The 23,607-nt window shown below is 42.0% G+C and overlaps 1 protein-coding gene across 3 annotated transcripts in view; it reads left to right on the forward strand.

Annotated features, from left to right (window-relative positions):
• kif16ba (kinesin family member 16Ba) overlaps nt 1–23,607 on the forward strand; it is a 26,320-nt gene continuing 2,713 nt past the window's right edge. The window contains exons 1-30 of one of the 3 annotated variants that reach the window (XM_026931818.3): nt 1–467; nt 1,932–2,001; nt 2,191–2,304; nt 5,182–5,298; nt 5,816–5,913; nt 7,362–7,471; nt 7,587–7,729; nt 9,179–9,347; nt 9,585–9,716; nt 10,622–10,797; nt 10,907–10,972; nt 11,726–11,785; nt 12,004–12,123; nt 12,408–12,459; nt 13,757–13,894; nt 14,588–14,670; nt 14,782–14,870; nt 15,382–15,414; nt 16,136–16,189; nt 16,297–16,498; nt 17,039–17,274; nt 17,358–17,739; nt 18,532–18,780; nt 19,584–19,924; nt 20,514–20,672; nt 21,083–21,188; nt 21,847–21,894; nt 23,036–23,080; nt 23,246–23,368; nt 23,488–23,577. In XM_026931818.3, coding sequence (XP_026787619.1) covers nt 421–467; nt 1,932–2,001; nt 2,191–2,304; nt 5,182–5,298; nt 5,816–5,913; nt 7,362–7,471; nt 7,587–7,729; nt 9,179–9,347; nt 9,585–9,716; nt 10,622–10,797; nt 10,907–10,972; nt 11,726–11,785; nt 12,004–12,123; nt 12,408–12,459; nt 13,757–13,894; nt 14,588–14,670; nt 14,782–14,870; nt 15,382–15,414; nt 16,136–16,189; nt 16,297–16,498; nt 17,039–17,274; nt 17,358–17,739; nt 18,532–18,780; nt 19,584–19,924; nt 20,514–20,672; nt 21,083–21,188; nt 21,847–21,894; nt 23,036–23,080; nt 23,246–23,368; nt 23,488–23,577 — 3,852 coding nt within the window. In that variant the 5' untranslated portion in view covers nt 1–420. The remainder of the gene's footprint in view (nt 468–1,931; nt 2,002–2,190; nt 2,305–5,181; nt 5,299–5,815; nt 5,914–7,361; nt 7,472–7,586; nt 7,730–9,178; nt 9,348–9,584; nt 9,717–10,621; nt 10,798–10,906; nt 10,973–11,725; nt 11,786–12,003; nt 12,124–12,407; nt 12,460–13,756; nt 13,895–14,587; nt 14,671–14,781; nt 14,871–15,381; nt 15,415–16,135; nt 16,190–16,296; nt 16,499–17,038; nt 17,275–17,357; nt 17,740–18,531; nt 18,781–19,583; nt 19,925–20,513; nt 20,673–21,082; nt 21,189–21,846; nt 21,895–23,035; nt 23,081–23,245; nt 23,369–23,487; nt 23,578–23,607) is intronic. The other 2 variants (XM_026931820.3, XM_026931819.3) reach the window with 2 other exon arrangements.

The following is a 23,607-nucleotide window of genomic DNA, read 5'->3' on the forward strand; positions in this document are numbered from 1 at the left end:
GTGTGTGAGTGAGTGTGTGTTTTGGTTTTGAAGAGCTTTCACACAGGCAGTAAACAGAGGCAGGGAAAAGGCTGTGGAACACTGAAGCTGTACACACACTACATATTTCTCTCCTTGTCTGAGCTCTAATGCTGTGATGACGCTGCTGTGAGGAGATCCGGGTCCTGTCAGTGTTTACCGGGACATTAACCGGGACATTTACCGGGCTATTTACCGGGACATTTACCGGGCTATTTACCGGGACAGTAGTGAAGCTGGGTTTAGGGATATATTAGTTTGCGGTTTCCGGGTCTTTAATGAAGAGGAGGACCGAGGCGCTCGGGTATGTTCTGAGGAGCTGAAGAGAAGAGAGCAGAAGAGGAGAAGAGGAGAGAAAGAGAGGAGAGAGGAGAAGAGAGGAGAAACACCGGGGATGCGAACATGGCATCGGTGCGCGTGGCGGTGCGCGTGCGGCCCATGAACCAGCGGTGAGCGCGCGACTCGCAAACCCTTTGATTTTGAGCGCTGATATGCAAATGAGGCGCAGGTGTCTTCACCTTTTCTAGTGTTTTCCATGCAGCCGCTGTGCTTTACCTGTAGTGCACTGTGTAGTGCACCGTGTAGTGCACTGTGTAGTGTGGACAAGCCTGGCACCTCACCACCATCATAGTGCACTCGGGTAGGGCGTCAGGGGGCATTTGGGATTTCACCCAGGTGTGATTGTTCACTGTTCAAAAAGTGGGCTTGCTTTCTTTGTATTTTTCTTGTTCTTTCTTTCTTTCTTTCTTTCTTTCTTCTCTCCCTGTCTTTCTGTTCATTTCTTTCCTCTTTCTCTTTCCTGCTTCTTTTACTTCCCTTCATTTTGTTTCCTTCCTTCCTTCTTGTCTCTCTGTCTGTCTTTCTGTCTTTCCTGTCTGTCCTTCCCTTCCCTTCTTTCTTGTCTGCCCTTCCTTCTTTCCTCCCTTCTTTCCTGTCAGTCTGTCCTTCCTGTTTTTAAGCAAGAAAGTCCTTCCTTCCTTCCTGCCTTCCTTCTTTCTTGTCCTTCCATCCTTCCCATCCTTACCTTCCCTTCCTTCCTGTCTGTCCTTCCTTCTTTCCTCCCTTCTTTGCTGTCCTTCTGTCCTTCCTGTCCTTCCCATCAGTCTGTCCTTCCTGTCTATAAGTAAGTCCTTCCTTCCTTCCTTCCTTCTTTCTTTCTTTCCTTCCATTCTGCCCTCCCATCCTTCCTTCATATCTGTCCATCATTTGTTATCTTCTTTCTTTGATTCAGCTAATTAACAGTGCTTCCTGAGTTGAAGCGTGTGTGTGTGTGTGTGTGTGTTAGAGCAGGGGAGACACTACAGTGTGTGTTCTGTCAGGAGTTCTGTGCAGGAGCAGGTTTGAGGATCTGCTCTGTATAACTCCTACACTGGAACGAAGCGTGGTGTGAAGATCAGTCGTACAGCAGTGACGTGTCCAGGGTTTTTCGGCACGTGGCACTAACATTTTTATTTCTGACCAGTTTCCCTTTAAAACAGAGAGAACTGCAGAGAAAACATCTTTTAAAATATCTTTATTCCCCTGAAGACCACAATCTGCTTCCTGCTGAGTCACTGACCAGATAAAAGCTAATGAGACGTCCATCACTCAGTGTAAATCTGTTCCTGTGTGTGTGTGTGTGTGTGTGTGTGTGTGTGTGTGTGTGTGTGTGTAGTGCTCGATAAGGAGCGTACAGGTAGTGTGTGACTTTTTAAAGAAACATTTCTATGAATGTGGATAAATTCTGAGTCAGTTTGTGTGTGGTTTTTTTTTTAATTTAAGCTGTGAGGTACGAGTTTTATTTGGAATGATGGATCCTTTAAAGTGCTGCGATGGTGTTCAGAAGGCCACAGAACGCCCTGGGAACCGTGCTCGTGTGATGAGCTCTTCATGACTCATCTGACCGAGACCTTGTTTTTGTTTCTCCTCCGCAGGGAGAAGGAGCTCTCTGCCCAGTGCATCATCGAGATGGAAGGAAACAAGACGACCATTACCAACTTAAAAGTAAGAAGTACAGACACATCCTTCCTCTTGCTGCTTTTAAAAGATTAAATAATCTTAAAAAAAAAAGATAGACTGGTTAAACATGAACAGCACCAACACCTTTATCACATCCATGATTCATATTTAAAATAAAAAAAAAACAAAAAAACATGATTTTGTCCTAAAAGTTGTCTTTCTCGTGCACTCCAGATCCCTGACGGCGTGACGGGCGACTCAGTGAGGGAGAGAACTAAAACCTTCACGTATGATTTCTCCTACGACTCGGGCGACCGCACGAGCACCAGATTCGTCTCGCAGGAGAAGGTGATTTAAAATACAGTAAAATATTTAGCAGCTGTTGTGTTCCTAAAGTGTGATTCTGCTTCTTACTAAAACAGGACAGCACTGGGACGGAATCTTTACTGTCCCAGGAGTGTTTAGGGCTCTAAATGTCGTACTCATGGCACTAGACTTGAACTTGTGCCATCCTGGTTATAGACGAAGGCTGTTAATTCCCGAGTTGTCCCGAGAGGTTATAAGATGTCCTGAGCTATCTTGAGATGTCCTGAGATATCCCAAGATATCATGAGGTTTTTTAAGACATCAGGAGCTATCGTGAGATGCCCCCGAGATATCGTGAGATGCCCCCGAGATATCATGATCTTTTTCTTGAGATAACATGAATTGTCCTGAGAGATAATATGAGCTATCCCGAGATATAATCGTGAGATAATGAAAGATATCATGAGATACCATGAGCTATTCCAAGATATCATGAGATATTGTGAACAATCCTGAGATATCCTGAAATATCTTGAGCGATCATTAGTTATCCTGAGCCATCCCAAACTATCCTGAGTTCTCCCATGAGATATTCTGTCATGAGATACGAGATATTTTTAACCGAGAAATCTTTGTGTGCTTTATAACTGAGAATATAAGGATGGAAATAGTTTGTAAGTTGATTTTTCATGCGTATTAATAGATCCTGGCATTCTTAATGAGAGTAAAGTTGTAGAGATGTTTCCTAGGCCGTTGTAATTAGTTTCTAAGAGTTGAGGGTTTCAGGTTTTGCTGAAGGCCCCCGTTCCGGCTTTCTGTCAGTTTTATAACTGTGATCGAGTTGTGACCTGTTAATAAACTGGACTGTCCTGTTTTACAAAGTAACACGAGCCGCATTTAACAACATGGTGTGTATAGCGAGACACTGAGAAGGTGCACAGAGTTATGTAGAATAATAAATTGTTCATATTTTTATGCTTAGGAAATTATTTAAATGGTCTAGGAACATCTCTACGCATTCACTCCATAAATAACACCAGGAACTATGAATACTCGTGAATATGCAAATTGGAAACACACCCCTATTATCCTGCCATCTCGAATACCTCGCTAGGTTGATACTACCAAGAAAATTATTTGCATAATTTTCTTCTCAGAAGCCAACCCTGATGAAATATTACCATAACGTCTACTTGTAAAGCTAGCTAGCTTGTAACATGGGTTCTATGGCTAAAACTTGCTTACCGTGTCATCATTCTTTAATAATTTGCTTATTAAACCATGATAGGTCAAGTTAACTTGTGACATCACAAATTGTACTAATATGTAGCTCCGCCTACAAATCAGTTTTCATACAGAATTGCTCCAAAAGATTCAAATGGAAACGTGAATAAATGTGACTCAAAATGGCAAATTCTACACCATCAGCATGGGAGTCTGGGCAGAGTTAATTATTTAAACATTACATTTTTGAGAGCAGGGAGACTTTAAAGCTGTTAAAGACTTGTTTCATTTATTAAGGTAAGCTAACTGAAATCAGAGACGGCTTTCTTGCTGTGGCTTTAACAGAAAGTAGTCAAGACTTATTAGGTCTGTTCTGGGAATGTTTGTTCTTAGACTCTTAAATCAGCTTATCATTTGGTCTCTTACATTTGGGTCGTGACTGTTTTATGTGGCTGTTTTAGTGTGAATGTAGGTCAGCGTATCTCTGCGCTGATCCTCTGAGTACCGCTAAACTGCGCAGTTCAGCGTTTTCCTGCTTTAACACAACACATGCGCAGATTATCGAGGAGACTTTGGTGATGGGGAACAGGAAAATCCCTGAAGCATGAAGTGAATAACATGCTTTGCTTTGGTGCACAATCTTAATTCTGACCCTAATCTTCTCCTTAATCTGGCTAGTTCAGGTCTTCAGAAGCATAAGAACATTGGGTATGTTAGATTGCTAACCTTCGGCAGACTTGGCCACCAAAGAAGTCCATCTACTTACCTGCAGTCCAACACCCTCCTGATCATGAAACCTAGCAATGCTTACGCTTGACTGAATTTGCTGATATATCGGTGTATCAACACCATATCGGTGATGTTTTCATCTAATTTGTTAGCTAACATAGAGATACTAGCCAATGATACTAACAAATATTAGCTAGCTGGGCATGTCATGTACATTTATGATCCCACTAATTAGAAGGCTAACAAATTACACCCGAAATAGACAACCAAAAAATAATGACGTGCCAAGCAGAACCAACGATTGGCCTCACACTTGTTAAAAATCTCTCAGGGTTTTTCCAACTCTGAAAAGCCACACTGACGTTCACTCTTGTCTTCTCTTTTGTTTTGTCCAAATCCTTTGTAGTTTCGATCAAACATCAGCCTTCTCTGGTATTGATTTTTATAAGACGTATCAATAACTCCTCTGTGAGTCGACACGAATCTCCTAGTCTCCTACTCCATCACTTCCTGTTTTATTTATAGCTTCCTCCTGAGTGATATTTTGGTGATATTTTGAAGCCAACAGATCTTTTTGTGTATCGTTTTGCTTGCGAATTGTATATCCAAGAGGCTAGATATTAAGGAAAAAAAACAATAGCAGGCTTAGAATTGAACCTTGTGGAACGCCATAGTGTGCTTTTTTAAAAGTATTTTATCAATCTCCGCTACACTGGTAATGTCCTGTCAAGTAATTTCCACCCTGTACTTCAAAAGATCGTAATCAGTAGTGTCGAATGCAGCAACCAAATCCAAAGAAACAAAACAAAACTGAAACTATCGCCAATCTGAGGCAAGCAGTAGGCCATTGACCGCTTTAGCCAGAAACCCTGATGCTTCTGGAAACCAGACTGAAATACATCATCCTAGCATACGTTGATTAGCGAACATTTGTGGATCTTGATGTGCATGTGTTGAAATGTTTAGGTATTTAAGGACCTGGGTTCAGATGTGCTCAAGGCAGCGTTTGAGGGCTATAACGCCTGCATCTTCGCTTACGGACAGACGGGTTCAGGGAAGTCCTACACCATGATGGGCAACCAGGTAAGAGAAGTGACCTGTTCCTCTTCTCACAAATCATTTTACATACAATAGCTATATAAATGTCTCTTTTTTTTTTTTTTTTACTTCTGTAAAATCACAGATAAAAAATAACAAAGTGATATTTCTGATATTGTGAACTACTTACGTAAAATGGCCTAGATGGGGAAGATGCGTCACATGTGGCTTTTCTTTCATCAGCTTGCAGTAATTCTTTAAAAGTAATTAAAAAAAGTAATTGTTTTGTTAAATGTAAAATGTAATCAATCACCCAAGATGTGTTTGGTGTCTGACATTTGAGATTTTTAGGCAGATATCATGGAATGTTTTTTATTTGTTAGCTATTTTTGCCTTCAGTGCAAATCAATAAGCGAATGTCAAACATCAAACATGTCTTTGCTGATCGACTATATTTTAGATGAAACTGTTCTTCCGATTATTTTATTTATTTGGCCAAACTTTTCCTTTAACTTTCTGTAACGCTGCTCGCTCTCTCGCTCTGCTTGTGTTTGCGCTGCAGGGAGATGTGGGGCTGATCCCGAGGATTTGCGAGGGCCTGTTCACCCGGATAACCGGTATGAGCCGTCGCGATGAAGCCTCCTTCCGTACGGAAGTCAGGTGGGTGACATGAGGGTCAGAGGTCAGCGTCTAAAAGTCGGAAGTCATCCATGAAGGAAAAAAGTTCTTACATAATGGATATATTTGGACTTGCTGGCATATGCAACTATAAAAACCATAATTCTGTGTGATTTTCAATTGGCATCTGAAATGGAAACAAATGAGACCTGGAAGTTAGAGACTGTTCTTTAATCTGTACAGGGAATGGTCACTTTTTCCACAGACGAATATAACGCTGTGGCTGTAACACTACGATGTTAAGTAGCTGGACAGTTAGCTAGGCTAAAACAATGAAACGTGAACAATAACAACAACAAATCTAAAATGATACAATTTTATATACAATCCTATATACAGGCTACACAGAAAAAAAAAAAAAAAGAAAAAAAAACCCACTGAACTGACCAAAGTGCTGTGCAAAAGTCTTAGGCACATGCAAAGAAATGCTGTAGCGCAAAGATGCTTTCAGAAATAATGAAATTATATGTTTCTACATTTAAAAAATACTATAAAGAGCAATAAACAGTAATAAATGAAACAAAGTCAATATTTGGTGTCACGATCCTTCGCTTTAAAAATAAAACAGTATCTCAGGTGCAGTGTGTGCAGTTTTATAAGGAAATGAGCTGGAAGTGTTACTGAGCATCTTGCAGAAGCAGCCACAGTTCTTCTGGAGACTTTGACTGTCGACTCGCTTCTTATTTCTGCAGCGAAACCCAGCAGCCTTCATTCTGTTTTTATCTGAAAAGCGTCTCTTATGGAATCTGCTGCTTTCTTTACTGACATACAAACATTTTCTGTAACGTTTAATTCTGTCCTGGAAAACTAATGTTTGGAATGTAAAAAGTTTTTGTACTGAATCAATAATGTAGAAGTCAGAAAATAAACATCTATAACAAAGTTTGTACTAAAAAAAAAAAATAAGGGGGGGGGGGGGGGGGTGCGCCAAGACTTTTGCACAGTACTGTAAGTGCCACTGCATTGTGGGATCAACAGTTAATTTCATTAAGCACATTTGTATGTTGTATATTGTGTAGTATCATTGCTCTATTTTTGTTTTAAATTCTGAAAAAATCAGTTGTATAGTAGTGATTTTATTTTGTAGCTGATTTGTAGAGTTCAGCACTTTAAATTTGAATGTAATGAATTTTCTGAAATGACTAATCTTTGCTTAATTGTTATTGTTACTGTAACTCTATGTTGTGTGAGGTGATGATGTTGTTTTATGTAGCACCAAGGTTCTGGAGAAACGTCTCATTTCACTGTGTACTGCGTCGGCTATATATAGTTGAAATGACAATAAAAGCCTCTTGACTTATATACGTTAGGTGTTCCACAAGGCTCTGTTCTAGGGCCACTGCCTTTTTCCTGATGCTGATGACACACAGCTGTACGCCTCATCCCCACCGCATATCTTTGACTTTTTGGTGATTGTTATTTAAATGTAGTTATCTGGAGATCTATAACGAGCGTGTGCGAGACCTGCTGAGGAGAAAGCTGGCTAAGACGTATAACCTGCGAGTAAGAGAGCACCCTAAAGACGGCCCTTATGTTGAAGGTAGGACTATGTTGCACTACTTACACCTTTAAACATTCAACCAAACTGTGCTGTTATTGCTAGATAACATTTTGCCTTTACTGTGTTAATGAAAAGTGTGGATGTTGTGTCTCAGACCTGTCGAAGCACCTGGTTCAGAACTACAGCGACGTGGAGGAGCTGATGGAGGCAGGAAACATCAACCGCACGACGGCTAGCACCGGCATGAACGACGCTAGCAGCCGCTCGCACGCCATCTTTACCATCAACTTCACACAGGTATCCAACGCACAGCGGAGGTCCGAGTCATTGGAATATGTTAGCTAAATATAACTTGCTAGCTAGCTAACTTTTTATAATTAGTTAACAGGCTAAAATGACAAGCCCTTGTTCTAGCACCAGCTAGCTTATTTACAAGCAAGCTAACTTAGCTAGGAACACATTATAATCCTTTCCTCAAACTATAGCGAAACTAAAAACCAGTATTTGCATTATTTTATATACGTTCCAAGCTAAATTAGCTTGCTTTATATAACCTTGGTAGTACTAGGACAAGGTTCACCATTAGCGTATTAGCTAAATATAAATAGCTAGGTAAAAAATTACATTAGACAGTAGCAAGCCAGATGACAAAACATTATTTCTGTTATTTATGTATTTCTTTTTTTTATAGGGAAAGTATATAATGCATTTCAAGCTAAGTTAGCTTGCTTTATATAAGCTAGCTAGAGCTAAAACAATGGATTGTGACTGGAGTGTTTAGCTAAATATAAATAGGTAGCTGAAAGCCCCTTAGCATAAAGTAAACATAGCTAGCTGACCACGTGGTTAGCCTCAATCATGCTATAAAAGGAAGCATTTAATTAGCTTATACTAAAAAGTTGTTAGCTGTAGAACGTGGATCATTAACAGTTACTTTTTTGTAAAAATGATGTTGCTTTTGTTGGGTTAAGTCATCAGATTTAAGGACAAGAAGTCAAGTGACGGCCAAAGTCCCGTAAAATAACAGCAGGAGCTTTCAAAGAGCAGTGAAATGAAATGCACATAAAATGACATAAAGCCATATAAGAATAAAGCACTAAAAAGCGTCAAAAGCCAAAAAACTCCCCCCCCCCCCATCTCCCACTGCTTCCCCCCGTCTTTCTCTCTCTCACTTTCCCTCTCTCTCCCTCTCTCCCTGTCTTTCTCTCCCTCTCACTCCCTCTTTCCCTGTCCCTCTCTCTCTCTCTCTCTCTCTCTCCCTCTCTCTCCCTCTCTCTCCCTGTCCCTCTCTCTCTCCCTCTCTCTCCCTCTCTCTCCCTCTTTCCCTGTCCCTCTCTCTCTCTCTCTCTCTCCCTCTCTCTCCCTCTCACTCCCTCTTTCCCTGTCCCTCTCTCTCCCTCTCTCTCCCTCTCACTCCCTCTTTCCCTGTCCCTCTCTCTCTCTCTCTCCCTCTCTCTCCCTCTTTCCCTGTCCCTCTCTCTCTCTCTCTCTCTCTCCCTCTCTCCCCCTCTCCCCCACTCTTTCTCTCCCTCTCTCTCCCTCTCTCTCCCGCTCTCTACCACTCTTTTTCTCCTTGTCTCTCCCTCTCTCAATTTTCAATTTCATAGTGCTTTATTGCCATGATTGTTTACATACAATATTGCCAAAGCATCAATATAGAAAAGAAAGGAGAATTTTTTAAAAAATAGTGACAAAATACTCCTCCCTTCTCTCTCTCTCTCTCTCTCTCTCTCTCCCCCTCTCTAGGCGAAGTTTGATGCGGAGATGCCGTGTGAAACGGTGAGTAAGATTCACTTGGTGGATCTGGCAGGCAGCGAGAGAGCCGATGCAACAGGAGCCACCGGCGTTCGCCTGAAAGAAGGAGGCAACATCAACAAGAGCTTGGTTACCCTCGGCAACGTCATATCCGCCCTGGGTAAGGGCAGAATTTTAACCATAAAGGAGCCGTTGTGTTTGGGACACTCTTCAGGATCATCCTAACTTATAGCAAGCTGCAGATGTGACATTTATTTGTTTGCAATCGCTCACTAGCTTGCCGTCTTATGTTGGGATGGAGCTCTGACACATGGCAGCTATATAACAAAGCTCTCTAGCTAACTCTCTCTCTCTCTCTCTCTCTCTCTCTCTCTCTCTCTGTCCCCTCCGTCTCTAGCCGATATGTCTCAGGATGGCGGGAGCGGCCATCTGAAGAAGAAGCAGGTGTTTGTCCCTTACAGAGACTCCGTCCTCACGTGGCTCCTCAAAGACAGTCTGGGAGGAAACTCCAAAACCATCATGATCGCAAGTCAGTAGCTAAAGACACCAGCGGACACAAATAGTGCTCGTAGAGTGTATCTATAGAAATATTTGATTGGGATGTTTGAGATGTACAGTGTACAGGCTGTGGTATAAATTATATACCACGCTAGTTTAAAATGGATTTACATGTCACATGCTAGGCTTCGTACTAGCTTTGGTAGCAGATTAGCAGTGCGAGATGTCTCGCATGTAGGTGTCCAGATACCCAGGCTAACAAAAAAATTCATAAATTATACTTTGGAATCGTTTATATTTAGATAATCGTGTTTTGGTTCAACATTTGGCTGTAAATCACAGCTAGCAGAAAAGCATTCTAGAATTCGTAGGTAACTTCAAAAAGAAATTTGCCTGTACATCACAGTGAGAAGAAAGGCATTCTAGAATTCTTGGTGTAGCTTTGAACTCTAGAAAAGGAACGTTTGGCTGTACAGTACATTAGAGCAAGAAGGAATGCATTCTAGAATTCTTAGGAAGATTTGAAAAGAACTTTTTCCCTGTATGTCACAGTAAGATGAGAGGCATTCTAGAATTCTTGGGTAGCTTTGAACTCTAGAAAAAAAGAACTTTTGGCTGTACATCACACTAAGTAGAAAGGCATTCTAGAATTCTTGGGGTAGCTTTGGCTGTACATCACAGTGAGAATAAAAGCATTCTAGAATTCTCAAGTGGTTTGAACTCTAGAAAAAACAAACCTTTTACCTGGACATCACAGTAAAAAGAGCCATTGTAGAATCTGTAGAATCTGTAGAATCTGTAGTATTTGTGGTTAGCTGTATGTTAGCTGTATGTTAGCTGTATTTTAGCTGTATGTTAGCTGTATGTTAGCTGGTTAGATGTGAACTGTATGTTTCCAGTGTAATATAAATGCTTTTTTCTCTGCTTTCCTCTCAGCCGTCTCACCTGCGGACGTGAACTACGGCGAGACCCTGAGCACGCTGCGCTACGCTAACCGCGCCAAAAACATCATCAACAAGCCCACCATCAACGAGGACGCCAACGTGCGGCTGATCCGGGAGCTGAGAGCCGAGATCGCGCGCCTCAAAGCCCTGCTCGCACAGGGAAATCAGGTCAGTGTCGCTTTCATAACTCACTTTCATAACTCGCTTTCAGAGCGCTGAGTGAGATTTTGAAAGTTCACGGTTGTATTTTATTATTATTTATTTTTTCTTTCCTCAGATAGCACTGCTGGATTCACCCACAGCTCTGAGTATGGAGCAGAAACTTCACCAGAACGAGGCTCGGGTAAACAACGCCTTTAATCAGCACTGTTTCTTTCTTAATTCACCTGCTTCATTAATCTTTTTAATCTTAATCTCAGTCCCGTCTTCATCTCCTGATATTTCCTTTTTACCTTTCTTACTTCCTTTGCTTTCCTCTCTTTCTCTTTTTTCCTTGCTTTCTTGCATCTTTCCTTTTTTATATTAATTTTCTTGCCTTTTCCTTCCTTCCTTTTTTCTTATGTTCTGTTTCTTGTTTTCCTGCTTATTTTCATTCTACTCTATTTCTTTTCCTGCTTTATCCTGTTTTTTTTATTTTTCCTTTTCTTGTTGTCTTTCCTTTTTATCTTACTTGCTTTCCTTTTATTTCTATTTTTCTTGTCATTGCTTTCTTTTCTTGTTGTCTTACCATTCGTATTCCTTTCTTTATTCCTTGTTTTGTTTTTTTTTGGATTGCATTTTTGCTTTCTTTCATTTTTCTGTTTTTCTGGCTTCCTTTACTTTCTTTCTTTATTTTCCCTTTCATGCTTTTCTTTCTTGCTTTTTTGCATTTTGTTTTCATTCTTTTCCCTCCACTGTCTTTCTTTCTTTCTTTCTTTGCCTTTTCCTTTCATGTTTTCCCTTCTGCTTTTTGCATTTTGTTTTCATTCTTTTCCTTGCACTTTCTTTCTTTCTTTCTTTGCTTTTATTTCTTGCTTTTTTGCATTTCGTTTTCATTCCTTTTCCTCCACTGTCTTTCTTTCTTTCTTTCATGTATTTATTCATCTTTTATTCTTAGGTGCTGGAACTGACAAAGGAGTGGGCAAACAAATGGAATGAAACGCAGAACATTCTTAAGGTATTGCTAATCTTCAGCACTGTTTCTGTAAATAAAATCATTTTTAAAAACTTTAGCGATGCCGTTATTATACGTACACAGTTTGGCACCATGTCTCCTCTCAGTGCTTTAGTTCCAGAGGGATGTTGATGTTGATGTTGCTGTTTATACACTACTCATGCTTGATGTTCTGCATGTGTGTGTGTGTGTATGTGCATGTATGTGTGTGTGTGTGGTAGGAGGAGACTCTAGCTCTGAGGAAGGAAGGGATTGGTGTGATCCTGGACTCAGAACTTCCTCATCTCATCGGCATCGACGACGACCTGCTCAGCACCGGCATCATCCTCTACCACTTAAAGGTGTGATTTCCAAAACGCAGTTTTTCATAAAGACAACGTACAGTTTGAAGCCATTAGTAGTAAATCTAAATTCATACCTGATGTCTCATGGTTTCGGTTATAATGTATGTGTACAGAGGAACAGAGTAGAGGAAGAAGATTGTGTTATGAGGAATTTAGGAAGCAACATTAGTTCATAAATCTAGCCTAATCCAGTTATAGCCTGATACAGGAGTTTTGGTTACAGATTAGAGATGAACAGAATCTTGTGTAGTTGTGATCTGGGTTGTGGTGTGTTGCTGCAGGAGGGGAGGACGTGTGTAGGCCGGGAAGACGCCGCTAAAGAACAGGACATCGGTAAGCTTGCCTGGGTCAAAACTCTAAACAGAGCGTAGTGTCGTATTGGAGCTCTTGCTGTAGCAGTGGGAAGGACTAATGACATTTTTACATTTTCTCATTTTCATTATATTATAGAATAGAAGAAAATCTCTACTGTTCATTGTATTGCTATAGGATTTTTTTCTTTGCCTGTCCTGAGGTCAGATCGCAAAGTCAGCCTCTTTAACCAATTAATCTGTACAAAACCAAACTGACTAACCAATTATATAACCAACAACACAGTAAACCAAACAGTCTTTCCATCTAAGCAACCATTCCATCCAACCAAACCAACAAACCACTCAACCATTCCACACACAGAAAAGACCAAACCAACCAACCAACCACACAAAAAAACAGCTATCCAAACATCAACCTTTTAACCCACCAACCAACCACCCAACCAAACCAATGAACCAACTGCCAAACCACTCAACTCTTCTACACACAGAAAAGACCAAACCAACTGACCACACAAAAAAAACAGATATCCAAACATCAACCTTTTAACCAACCAACCACCCAAACCAAACCAAACCAATGAACCAAGTACCAAAACAACCCAAACAATTTGCACAAGACCATACCAACCAATCACCCAACCAATCCAACAATTCCACACACAGAAAAGACCAAACCAACCACTGAACAAATTTACACAAGTCCATACCAACCAATCACCCAACAAACTAACCAATTACCCAACCAACCACTCAGCCAATCACCTGACCAACCACTCAACCAACAAATCACCCAACCAAACACTAACCCAATCACTGAACAGACACTGAATCAACCAAAAATTACCAACAAACCAGTCCACACAAGACCAATCTATCCAAATACCCAATGAAACATCTGACTTTTCACCTGACAGATCTCTCATCCAACCAACCAACCAACCAACCAACCAACGCTTTCATTGTTCCACAAGAAAAAATTTTATACGTCACAAAGCAAAAGTAAAAGATCACACAGGAGCCCGAACAGCTTCCTGTGAAACATGTTTATAGAGAGTAAAGTATTGTTAGGAGCTGTAGAATAAATCAGTTTCTAAACCTCTCACTTGCCCCCCTGTGGCTTTGACCAGACAGTCTTCCTGCAGAGCCAGAGAATGGTTTTGCCCTTTTTTTTTTTTTTTTTTTTCACCATATGCTTCTCAAAGATGTTATTCAGCTGATCTCGCCCACCAGCTGACTTCTTTCAGCACTTTTTCTCTGGACAGTATCACATTAGATCACAGCATGATAAGATTGCACTCTGTCTCTCTCTTCAGTTTTGCATGGCTTGGGACTGGAGAGCGAACACTGTCTGTTTGAGAATCAGGATGGCACCGTGACGCTGATCCCTCTGAACGAGTCACAGTGCTCCGTTAACGGAGTTCACATCACCGAACCTTGCCAACTCAACCAAGGTCAGCTAGATGCTCTGTCTTACTTTCTGTGTTACGTTGGGAGCCCACTGTTGGCAGGCAATGATGAGATGTCACATATATAACCAGTTTCAGCCGGACATACCTTGATATGATGATGTAGTCTGGTTGTGCTCATTTTTACATGATACAGGAGAGTAGACTCATCAATAAGCTCACTCCTGGACTGAGAGTCTGTGATGTGAAACTGGTCAATATGACAAATTCCATCCCAATGAATGTAATTTTGATGACAGACAGCTAGTGTGACTGGGAAGAAGTAAGAATTAGTATCGCTTGAGAATGGTTTTAAGATTTGTCGCAATTCAGAAGGGGAAAAAAATAATGACAAGCCCAATTCCCTGCAAAAAAACATTACTTTCTATACAGTTGCCATGATTTAAAAACAAGAACATGACCATGTGGTGACCTCAGTGTTGAAGATTGGCTTGCCTGCTCTGCCACTGTAGAGATTAGCATCTCACTGTGGAAAAACAAATCTGCAACAAAATTGGGCTTGAAATCCCGGAGTGTATACCGGACTTTACTCTGCATCTCAACATAGCCCAGTCTTACAGTGTTTTGGTTCTTGTGTCTTTTTCTTATCTTTCATTCCTCTATCTTTCTGGTCAGTAGTTTTGGCCATTCTACTTGTTTGTGTGTGTTGATGTGGACTTTGAACATCTCTGTTCCAAGGTGCTGTAATCCTGCTGGGCAGGACCAACATGTTCAGATTTAACCATCCTAAAGAGGCAGCCAAACTGCGTGAGAAGAGGAAGGTCAGTCTCTCTCTCTCTCTCTCTTTTACACACACTCTGTAAGCCTTTGTTCTTTACCTACATTTAGCTTTACATTTTATTCTTCTTGTTATAACTGATTATGTTTTTTAGAGCGGTCTACTCAGCACACTGAGTCTCTCCATGACGGATCTCTCCAAGTCCTGTGAAAACCTCTCTACAGTCATGCTCTACAACCCTGGGTAAGCAGCTCTGTATGCGTATGTGTGTGATTCTTCTTCCTCCTCCTCTTCTTCCTCCCATCTTAGAGCTCCTCCCCTATTTTCCTCTTCCCTCCTCTGTCCTTGCTTCTCTCCCGCCATGCTCTCCGATGCCATTCCCGGTACCGCTCGCCTGCGCCTGGATTTAAAGGCATACTTCACCCAGATATGCTAACGTGGCTAACAACGAGCGAAACCCAACAGAAAGAAGTTAGCTTGCTCGCTTTGATCTAAGATTGATAATGTTAGCTTTTTGGGTGATGTATTATTTTTTGAGATGCCAGCGTTTGACCAAAATGCACCTCAATTATTTCAGTTTCCTTTTCTGTGCCTGAAATTGTGCAGCAAATCTTTCTTTCCAAGGGCATCACATGTTTGGTATGGACGGATTTTCTGAACAAATCTGATAAGGTTTTTTTTTTTCATTATTCTGTGAGTGTGAGTCTTTAGCCGCAGTGTTTAATGCTGTGTTTCTGAACTTCCCTGATCACAGTCTCTACACAGAGAAGGGACCGGTCTTTCTCAGGTAGACCAACCAGTGACAAAAAAAGTGTCCTAACATCAGCTGTCTTTTAATTTCAGTGTTAGGTGTCAGTTTTTCTTCATTAGTGCAGTCCATTGCCTCCTGACATGCTCATAACTACTTTATTCACTATTTCATTTTTTCAGTTCTTTACACTTTACATCTTTTTTTTTTTTTTTTTTTGCACTGACTACAGTTCTTGCTTAAGGAGATTTTAGTATCTGTCAAAAATGCACCGCTTGTCACTGATTTCAGCAAAAAGGGCATTAATGTATATCATCACGTAAACATCGTCTCAATGTCCATTTAAAAAGTTCACCAGAGTTCAAAATTTTATTGATTAAACATCTGATGTAACCATGTTTCACTCAGTTGGGGATGTTTACGATGTGGTTATCCGTGTTTTGGTCACATGATTTCTGGTCTGGGGGGAAAAAAAAGCAAAAAAGTGATCTATACCCACAAACACATCTACAGCAAACATGTTTTTGATGGATACTAAAATGTTCTTGTGAATGTAGCCTAAGTTGTGATGCATGTTGTGTATAAGTGTGTGTTGATGCTCATTGCTTTGTATGCAGCAGCTCATACTGTGTGGTGTGTTAAATCTGTCCATTCTGACTGGTTTTTGATTAACATGTTAAAAAGTGTGTGTGTGTGTGTGTGTGTGTGTCACGCGTCTGTAGCTGTTTGATGTCAGTTAACAGTGTGTTGTGTTTTACAGACTGGAGTTTGAGAGGCAGCAGCGAGAAGAGCTGGAGAAGCTTGAACACAAAAGGTCTGTGATGTTAACTGTAGGGAAAAAAACAAAAACATGTAAATGAATCGTAATCTAAGGTGGTTATGGAGTGTGTGTGTGTGTGTGTGTGTGTGTGCGCATCATAGGCGTCTGATCAAGGAGATGGAGGAGAAGCAGAAGTGTGAGAAGGCGGAGCTGGAGCGCATGCAGCAGGAGGTGGAGTCTCAGAGGAAGGAGTCTGAGCAGGTGCAGCTGCTCATCCGCAGGCAGGAGGAGAGTCTGCGCAAACGCAGCCAGGACATCGAGAGCCGCATGAGGGACCTGCTGGCTGAGAAGGAGCGCTTCCAGGTGTGCACAGCTGGGAGTTTGTGGAGGGGGGGGTGGACTCTGAATGCGGTCCGATTGGTTACAGTGGAATAAGGGGTGGGAACTGCTCTCTGATTGGTCACAGGGGCATTAGGGGAGGGAACTGTGCTCTGATTGGTTACTGTGGAGTTAGGGGTGGGAACTGTTTAGAGATTGGTTACAGCAGCATTAGGGGGAGGGAACTGTGTAGACAATAGTTACAGTGGAATTAGGGGTGGGAACTGCTCTCTGATTGGTCACAGTGGCGTTAGGGGAAGGACGTGTGCTCCGATTGGTTACTGTGGTGTTAATGGCAGGAAAAGCGTTTTAATGCGTTATGGTGATGTTGGGGACAGGAACTACGCTCTGATTGGTCACAGTTGTATTATGAGCAGGACGCATCCTCTGATTGGTTACAGCGGGAATTGGTTGAAGTGGAATCTGCATTTTCATATTTGGAGAAATGGTGTATATAAAAAAGTGTGTGTATTTGATTTTATTGTTGAATTATTCACTAAAGTGAGATGATTCAATCCTTTCTAGGAGGAGCGTCACAGGGACCAACAGGAGCAGAAACAAAGGAGAAAACAGCAGCAGCTGGAGCAGCATCTGGAGGAGGAGTTGGAGGAAGGGGAGGTGGAGGAAAAGGAGGAGCGAGAGAAGGAGGATGAGGTGCAGGCCAGGAGAGAACACGCCGAGCAGACGGAGCTCTTCAGAGAACTGGAACGTCTGAAACGGGAGCGAGAGGAGCAGGCTGTTAAAATCCAGCTGGAGAGGAGGTAAAGCCAGGCAACACTTCACATAAACATGTTTATAATTTTACATTTTTTATAATTTGTTTGTTCCACATGTGTACGTCTAGACGCCTGGAGCAGCAGGAGAGGGAGCAGCTCTCTCTTGTGGGTCGTCTGGAGGAGCAGCTGCGGGAGCGGAGTGAGGAGGCGGCGGCGCTCCTGAGCCGAGATGAGGCTCGGCGTCTGGAGGAGGAGCAGCGAACGCTGGCTGAGATCCGGGAGGGTCTGCTGCTTGCGAAGGAGGCGCGGGTGGATGGTGAGGACGCGGGCGAGGAGGCGCTGAGGAATGCCAGGGAGCGGTACGAGAGTTTCAAACAGGAGCAGGTTCAGGAGCTGGGCGTGTTGGTGGAGGGGCTGTCGCAGCAGAGGGAGCGGCTCGAGAAGGAGGTGGCCAACGATCACGCCGCCCTCGGAGTCCTGCAGCACGCACACAGGGAGAAACAGAGAATGGTAGGAGGACACACTGCCTCTAACGGAACGTCTCATATCGCACCATTTCATGCTTCAGTAAACATCAGTCTGTGCTTGTTATTAAGGTTAATCTTAGTCACAATCTGCATTACAAAGTCTGGATAACTGGTTACATTTAAATGACTACATAAAGAGTTTCTGTCTTCTTGATGTAAAGTGGGTGGGGCTAATCTTGGGTAAAGCTAACCAATCACAAGGCTGATATTGCTCTTCTCTTTGACCCAGCTTTCATCAAAGCTGTTATGCTTGAACAGTCTCTTCAAGTATTAGCAGCATGACTAAGCAAGAATTAACCTAGCGAGCAAGAGCAAAGTGAGAGCTGATCTAGTGATCCAGAGGTGATCTAGGGATCAAGAGCTAACCTAAAGCTAAGCTAGAGATCAAAAGCTGCCCCAGCAAACAAGAGGTAATCTAACGAGAGAAAGCTGAACTAGTGAGTAAGCGTGGACCCCGCAAACGAACAAACCCAGCATACAAGAGCTAATCTAATGATCAAAAGCTGACCTAGCGAGCAAGGGCTGAACGTTAAAGCAGAACTAGCGAGTAAGGGCTTAGTATGCAAATGAAGGCTGACCTAGCAAGTGAAAACTAACTTAGCAAAACTAGCAATCAAGAGCTAACCTAGCAAGTAAATGCTAACCTCGTGATCGAAATCTGACCTAGTGAGTAAGTGCTGAACTAGCAAGTGAAAGCAAACTGATTATTGACTTTAAAGATTCAGAACCGCATTCTGTTTCTCTCTGTCCTCTGTCCCTTGTCCTCCTGTTGTAGGTGCGTGAGACGGTGGCATGGGGCACGCAGGACTCCTCGTCTCTCCTGCAGGAGGAGGCTCAGCTCTCTCAGGCCGAGCACAGGCTGCAGTGTAAAGAGCGGCAGCTGCTCTCTCTGCATCAGAACCACCTGCCCGCCGTATCGGAGGAGCTGCACCGAGCCGAGGAGGCGCTGGAGCGAGTGCGGGGCAGAGAGACGGGGAGCAGCCCCGAGCAGGTGGAGAAGGAACTGGACGAGATGCTGTATCAGGTCAGCAAAAACTCCTCTGATAAAAAAAATAAACTCATGTTGCGTCATTACTCGTCATCTGCTGTGTAAATGTGTAAAAGCGTTATTTGTTTTGTTTTATTGGCTCTTTAGGCGAATCTGTTACACACTTGTGTTCTACAGCTGTAAAGGTGTTTGCTTCTTTCAGCTGATTTCCTCCTTTTGTTCACTCACGAGGGGCCTTTAATTTAAAAATCTATCAGAAAATTGTTAAAAAGCTTCACCGAAAACAGTATTGGCTTAAACACATTTTTTTCCCTTCTTTTTTCCCCTGCAAAATGCTGTTTTCAAAATTATTGGCACCCCTAGCTACAGGTAATAGGGAGAGAATTGCAGCAATGACGTGTCTAATCTGTTGTTTGTGTCTCTTTCCTGGATACACAATAACAGACAAAAATTATTCAAATATTATGATTTCGACACATTCAGGTCATCATTTCTTATTCCAATTTTACAAAAATGACCAATCTAGGCATGTTTTTTTCCTTCTGCAAAGCAAGAATGTAGTTTTAGTGATATTGTGTTTTCAGATTGGAGTGCTATTAATACCAGATAAGATCTATAGAAAATTGTGAATGTGGGACAATTAATTAATTAATTAACTAATTAATTAAAATAATGGTGGAATGCTTTATTTTGTGTATGACCTATGAATGTAAATTGAGACTTGTAACACTATTTACTCGTATTACTATTTCATGTACTTGTGTTTTTATTGTAAAAGGCAGAACGTCCTGGTTTATCCCCTGTTAACATTCTCTCCTCATTGTCCTGTCCTCCATCAGATAGAGAAGGAGCTGGAGGAGAAGCAGGAGCGCCTGTCTCAGCACAGCGCCAGCGCTGAGCAGCTCCTGCAGCTGCAGCAGACCTACGAGTTCACGGCCAACGTGGCGCGGCAGGAGGAGAAGGTGCGGCGTAAAGAGCAGGAGATCCTGGAGACGAGGGAGAAGCAGCAGAGGGAGGCGCTGGAGCAGGCAGTGGCCCGGCTCGAGAGGAGACACTCAGCCCTGCGCCGGAGCCTCAGCCTGGAGCCCGAGGCCGAGGAGGCCCGCAGGAGGAGCATCGTGGCCTCCATCGGACTCAATGGCACACGGAGTACTGTGGTGCCTGAGCTTGACCAGGAGAGGTGTGTGTGTGTGTGTGTGTGTGTGTATAAAATGCTTCAAACTGTAACTTAGTTTGACTCATGTTTGTCGATATTTAGTGTCTTTCCAATTGCTACATGAACATCACCACAATGTCTCTGCTTTCTATGCAAAGTGGGCGGGGCTACATTGGGGAAAATGTTTGCATAATGACCAACCATAAGGGCGATTACTTATCAAGCTAACTTAGCAAGGTAATGCCAATCGAATGAACAAAAGCTAATACGGGACGTCATGACTACCGTAACATGCCAAAGCTACCCTTGTAAGTAACAGGTAACAAGTGAGAACTAGCCTGAGCTAATCTAGCGAGTGTATCCTCCTGTGCTAATACTTTAATTTGTTGTTGCCTCATGTAGAGATAAACAATCCTGATTCTCATGGTGTTGTGTTTATTTGCTTGAGGGAGAGTTTTAGATAGCGGTCTGTCAGTCAAGTGTGTGATTTCTCACATTTCTTTGCTAGATAATTGATGTAACACTCAAGTTTGGTAAAAAACAAATATTTAACCCCATACTGCCTGGGTCTTCCACATTAACAACTGTGTGTGTGTGTGTGTGTGTGTGTCAGGATGGAGAGGGAAATTGCTCAGCTAAAGCAGAGGATCAGCGAGAGTGAGGCGAGTGGGCGGAGCCTCTCTGTGAGCAGCGATGAGAAGAACAGTGTGGGGAACTGTCCGATGAGCCCCATCCAAAGCCTCAACACAGTGCTGCCTCTCACTGATGACCGGTATCTGCTTTAAAACACACACACACACACACACACACACACACACACACACACACACACAGATGGGATATGGAAAATATTGCAATAACTTAATGAATAATAAATCTACGTTACAGTTTTAGCAGGTAAATGTTTATTGGTTTATTTTTAAAAATAGTGCTAAACGAGACCCGTCTAGCATGATAAGCTCTGCCTCTCCTCTACTTTCACTGGTTTCTTAAACATCTCAGGACATGCTGTTGTAGGAAAATAATCAACTTCAGAGTGGTAACAGTAACAAAGCTTTGTGTCGGGTTCTATCACACCAACCCAATGATTATTTTCATATAACAGCTTCAAAGTGTATTATTCCATACTTATTGTGCAAACACTATATTGGATCATTAGTGTGAGTGTGTGTGTGTGTGTAGGTTAAAAGCATACATTGAAGAAGAGGTTCAGAAGAGGCTGCGGCAGATGAACCTGCAGAACACTGACAATAACAACGGTCTGTCGCTGTCCTCAGAGTCGCTGCAGGTATCCGTTACACTACAACTCAACTACCTTGTGTTTTACTACTTTTTTAATACTATAAATAGTTTGTATGGTAGATTGTAACGTAAAAAGGCAGCCAATCAGCAGAAGAGTACTACTAGCAAAAGAAGAGTACTACTAGCCTCGCCCCTAAGTGCTCTTAGTTCCTGTTAGTACAGTTCTGGTGAGAGGATGAACCAGTAATATGCAGTTGCAGCACCACAGACTAATGATGTGAAGCCCCAGGCTGGACAGAAGAAGCCACTGCTTGGCCTAATCAGAAATAAACTGCAGTTTTGCATTGAATCCCCATTAACACTTGGATGTAAGACCCGCTTTGGTGGAAGTGGAGTTCTGTGAGTTCACATGTACTTCATCAACACTTTAGCATGCTAACATTACATAAGGTTAAATCAGTTTAGCGTTAGATTTCCGTAAACCTTATTACAAATAAGTTAACATTTAATAAACTAATTCTCCAGCATTCACTCACACTTCCGTCCATCCAAGGTCTGGTCAAACCCAACCGGAACCTTTGGTACTAGACCAGCTCTTCTGGTACCAGAAAAAGACCCTTAGTGAGAATTGTTTGACGGAGGAGATGGTGTAAAAAGAGAGCTTTGTTTTACACTTGTTTAATGAGTCGTGTTCAACCCAACAGGAGGACGAGGAAGTTAGTGAGCATAACTCTGTTAGAATGAACGAGCAGGTAAGCAGAGGCCTCGTCCAATCAGCACTGGTGATCTGTATCTGGGAATAATTTGCATGCTCTGAATCTACATAATAATCTGGGTTTGTTCTGCTTCTTGGAATCATCACTGACTCTTTGCATGCTCCAGACTGACACGTTGCCTGTTTATTCAACATTTCCAGCTAAATTTTACAAGTGTATTTAAAGGCGAGTGTGTTCTCTATGTTAAGTACATGAGTTGTAGCAATGCTGATGTTTCTCATTATGGCAGAACCCATCCATAAATGTTTGGTTTTGGTGGTCATTGATAAGTGTATCCACCCTGTAATTTCAGCCTTGTAATTTTTCTGTGGAAAATGTTGATATTCCAAACAGTGTTATCTGATACACACAGTTACGAAATGGCTACATCCTAGCTAGCTAAAATGTCTGTCTCGGTTATTATCTAGCTCATGCAAAAGTCTCGCAAAAGTGTTCTAATGGCTTTAAAGACGTGAAAATCTTCCCATGTCGGAAAGACCGAACACATTTACAAATTAAATTTGTACATACTATCACTTCAGAACTTTGGAAATGTTTTCAGATTGCTGATTGGACAGCATGACTGAAGGCTAATACTGTTTTTGTGCCCTTTATTTTGTTAAATGCACCTTTTAGACAATTTGTCGCGTTGACTTCATTTGAGTGATTAAAAAAAAAAAAGTGGTTTAAAATAAATAGCTAAAATGCGTACAGTATTTATTTTGGAATGTGAGACATGTTCGTGCCCATTAGTTGGTGTATTTACAGCAGATGTCCTACTCAAGAAGACTACTATTGCCGAACACTAACAAAATATTCAAAATCCCCTAGCATTGTTGTAGCAGCAGTAATCGAGCCACCTAGGTTTCGAGACTAAACATTGCATTATAACGACTTTTCGGTAAAGAGAGCTATGCCTGTACATAAAGACTTCAGCTCGGGAAACATTAAAGCACTGAAGTATAGCAAACAAACAAACGTCTGGTACATTAAAGTGATGTATATGAAGTGATGTATATTGTTGTTTTTTTTTTTTTTCTTAATGCATAATCTGTTTAGTGGGTGCATCTTAGATTCTGGAGCATCTTATCTTGACATAGTGATGTCCCTAATGATTTATTTAATTATTTTGTTACAGAACAACCATACACATCCTGTGGATCCGCGTAGACGGAAGTATGAGGTATGATCTCGCTGCCAGTGTGTGTAGAAATAAAATTCACAGAGCTGCAAAAGAAGGGCGATGTATACTAAAAAATAAGAAGAAACCTCTCTTTAAACTGTTGCCACTGTAGTTTTGTGTTCTAGAGTGATTATGGATGGTCTTCTGTCTCTTCTCTCATTTTAGCGCTTTGTGTCAGTCCCGTTAAGTCCAAGTCCGGACAGCTTGAAGGATCCGGTGAAGATCAGCATCCCGCGCTACGTGCTCCGGGGACAGGGCAAGGACGAGCACTACGAGTTTGAAGTCAAGGTCTGTTTCAGAGCACTGTGCTTTCATCCTGCTGCAGTAGCAGCTTCACGAACGGAGACATCCAACCTTAATGATATTACATATGACATACAGCGTCATGTGACTTTCTGTGTTATTAGATTACAGTCCTGGATGAAACATGGACTGTGTTTCGACGCTACAGCCGTTTCAGAGAAATGCACAAATCCCTCAAAATGAAATACCCAGAGGTAAACTCGCTAACCTCACAGAATCTCACA

Source organism: Pangasianodon hypophthalmus, chromosome 26 (genome assembly GCF_027358585.1).
Source record: "Pangasianodon hypophthalmus isolate fPanHyp1 chromosome 26, fPanHyp1.pri, whole genome shotgun sequence".
Classification (NCBI taxonomy): Eukaryota; Metazoa; Chordata; class Actinopteri; order Siluriformes; family Pangasiidae; genus Pangasianodon; species Pangasianodon hypophthalmus.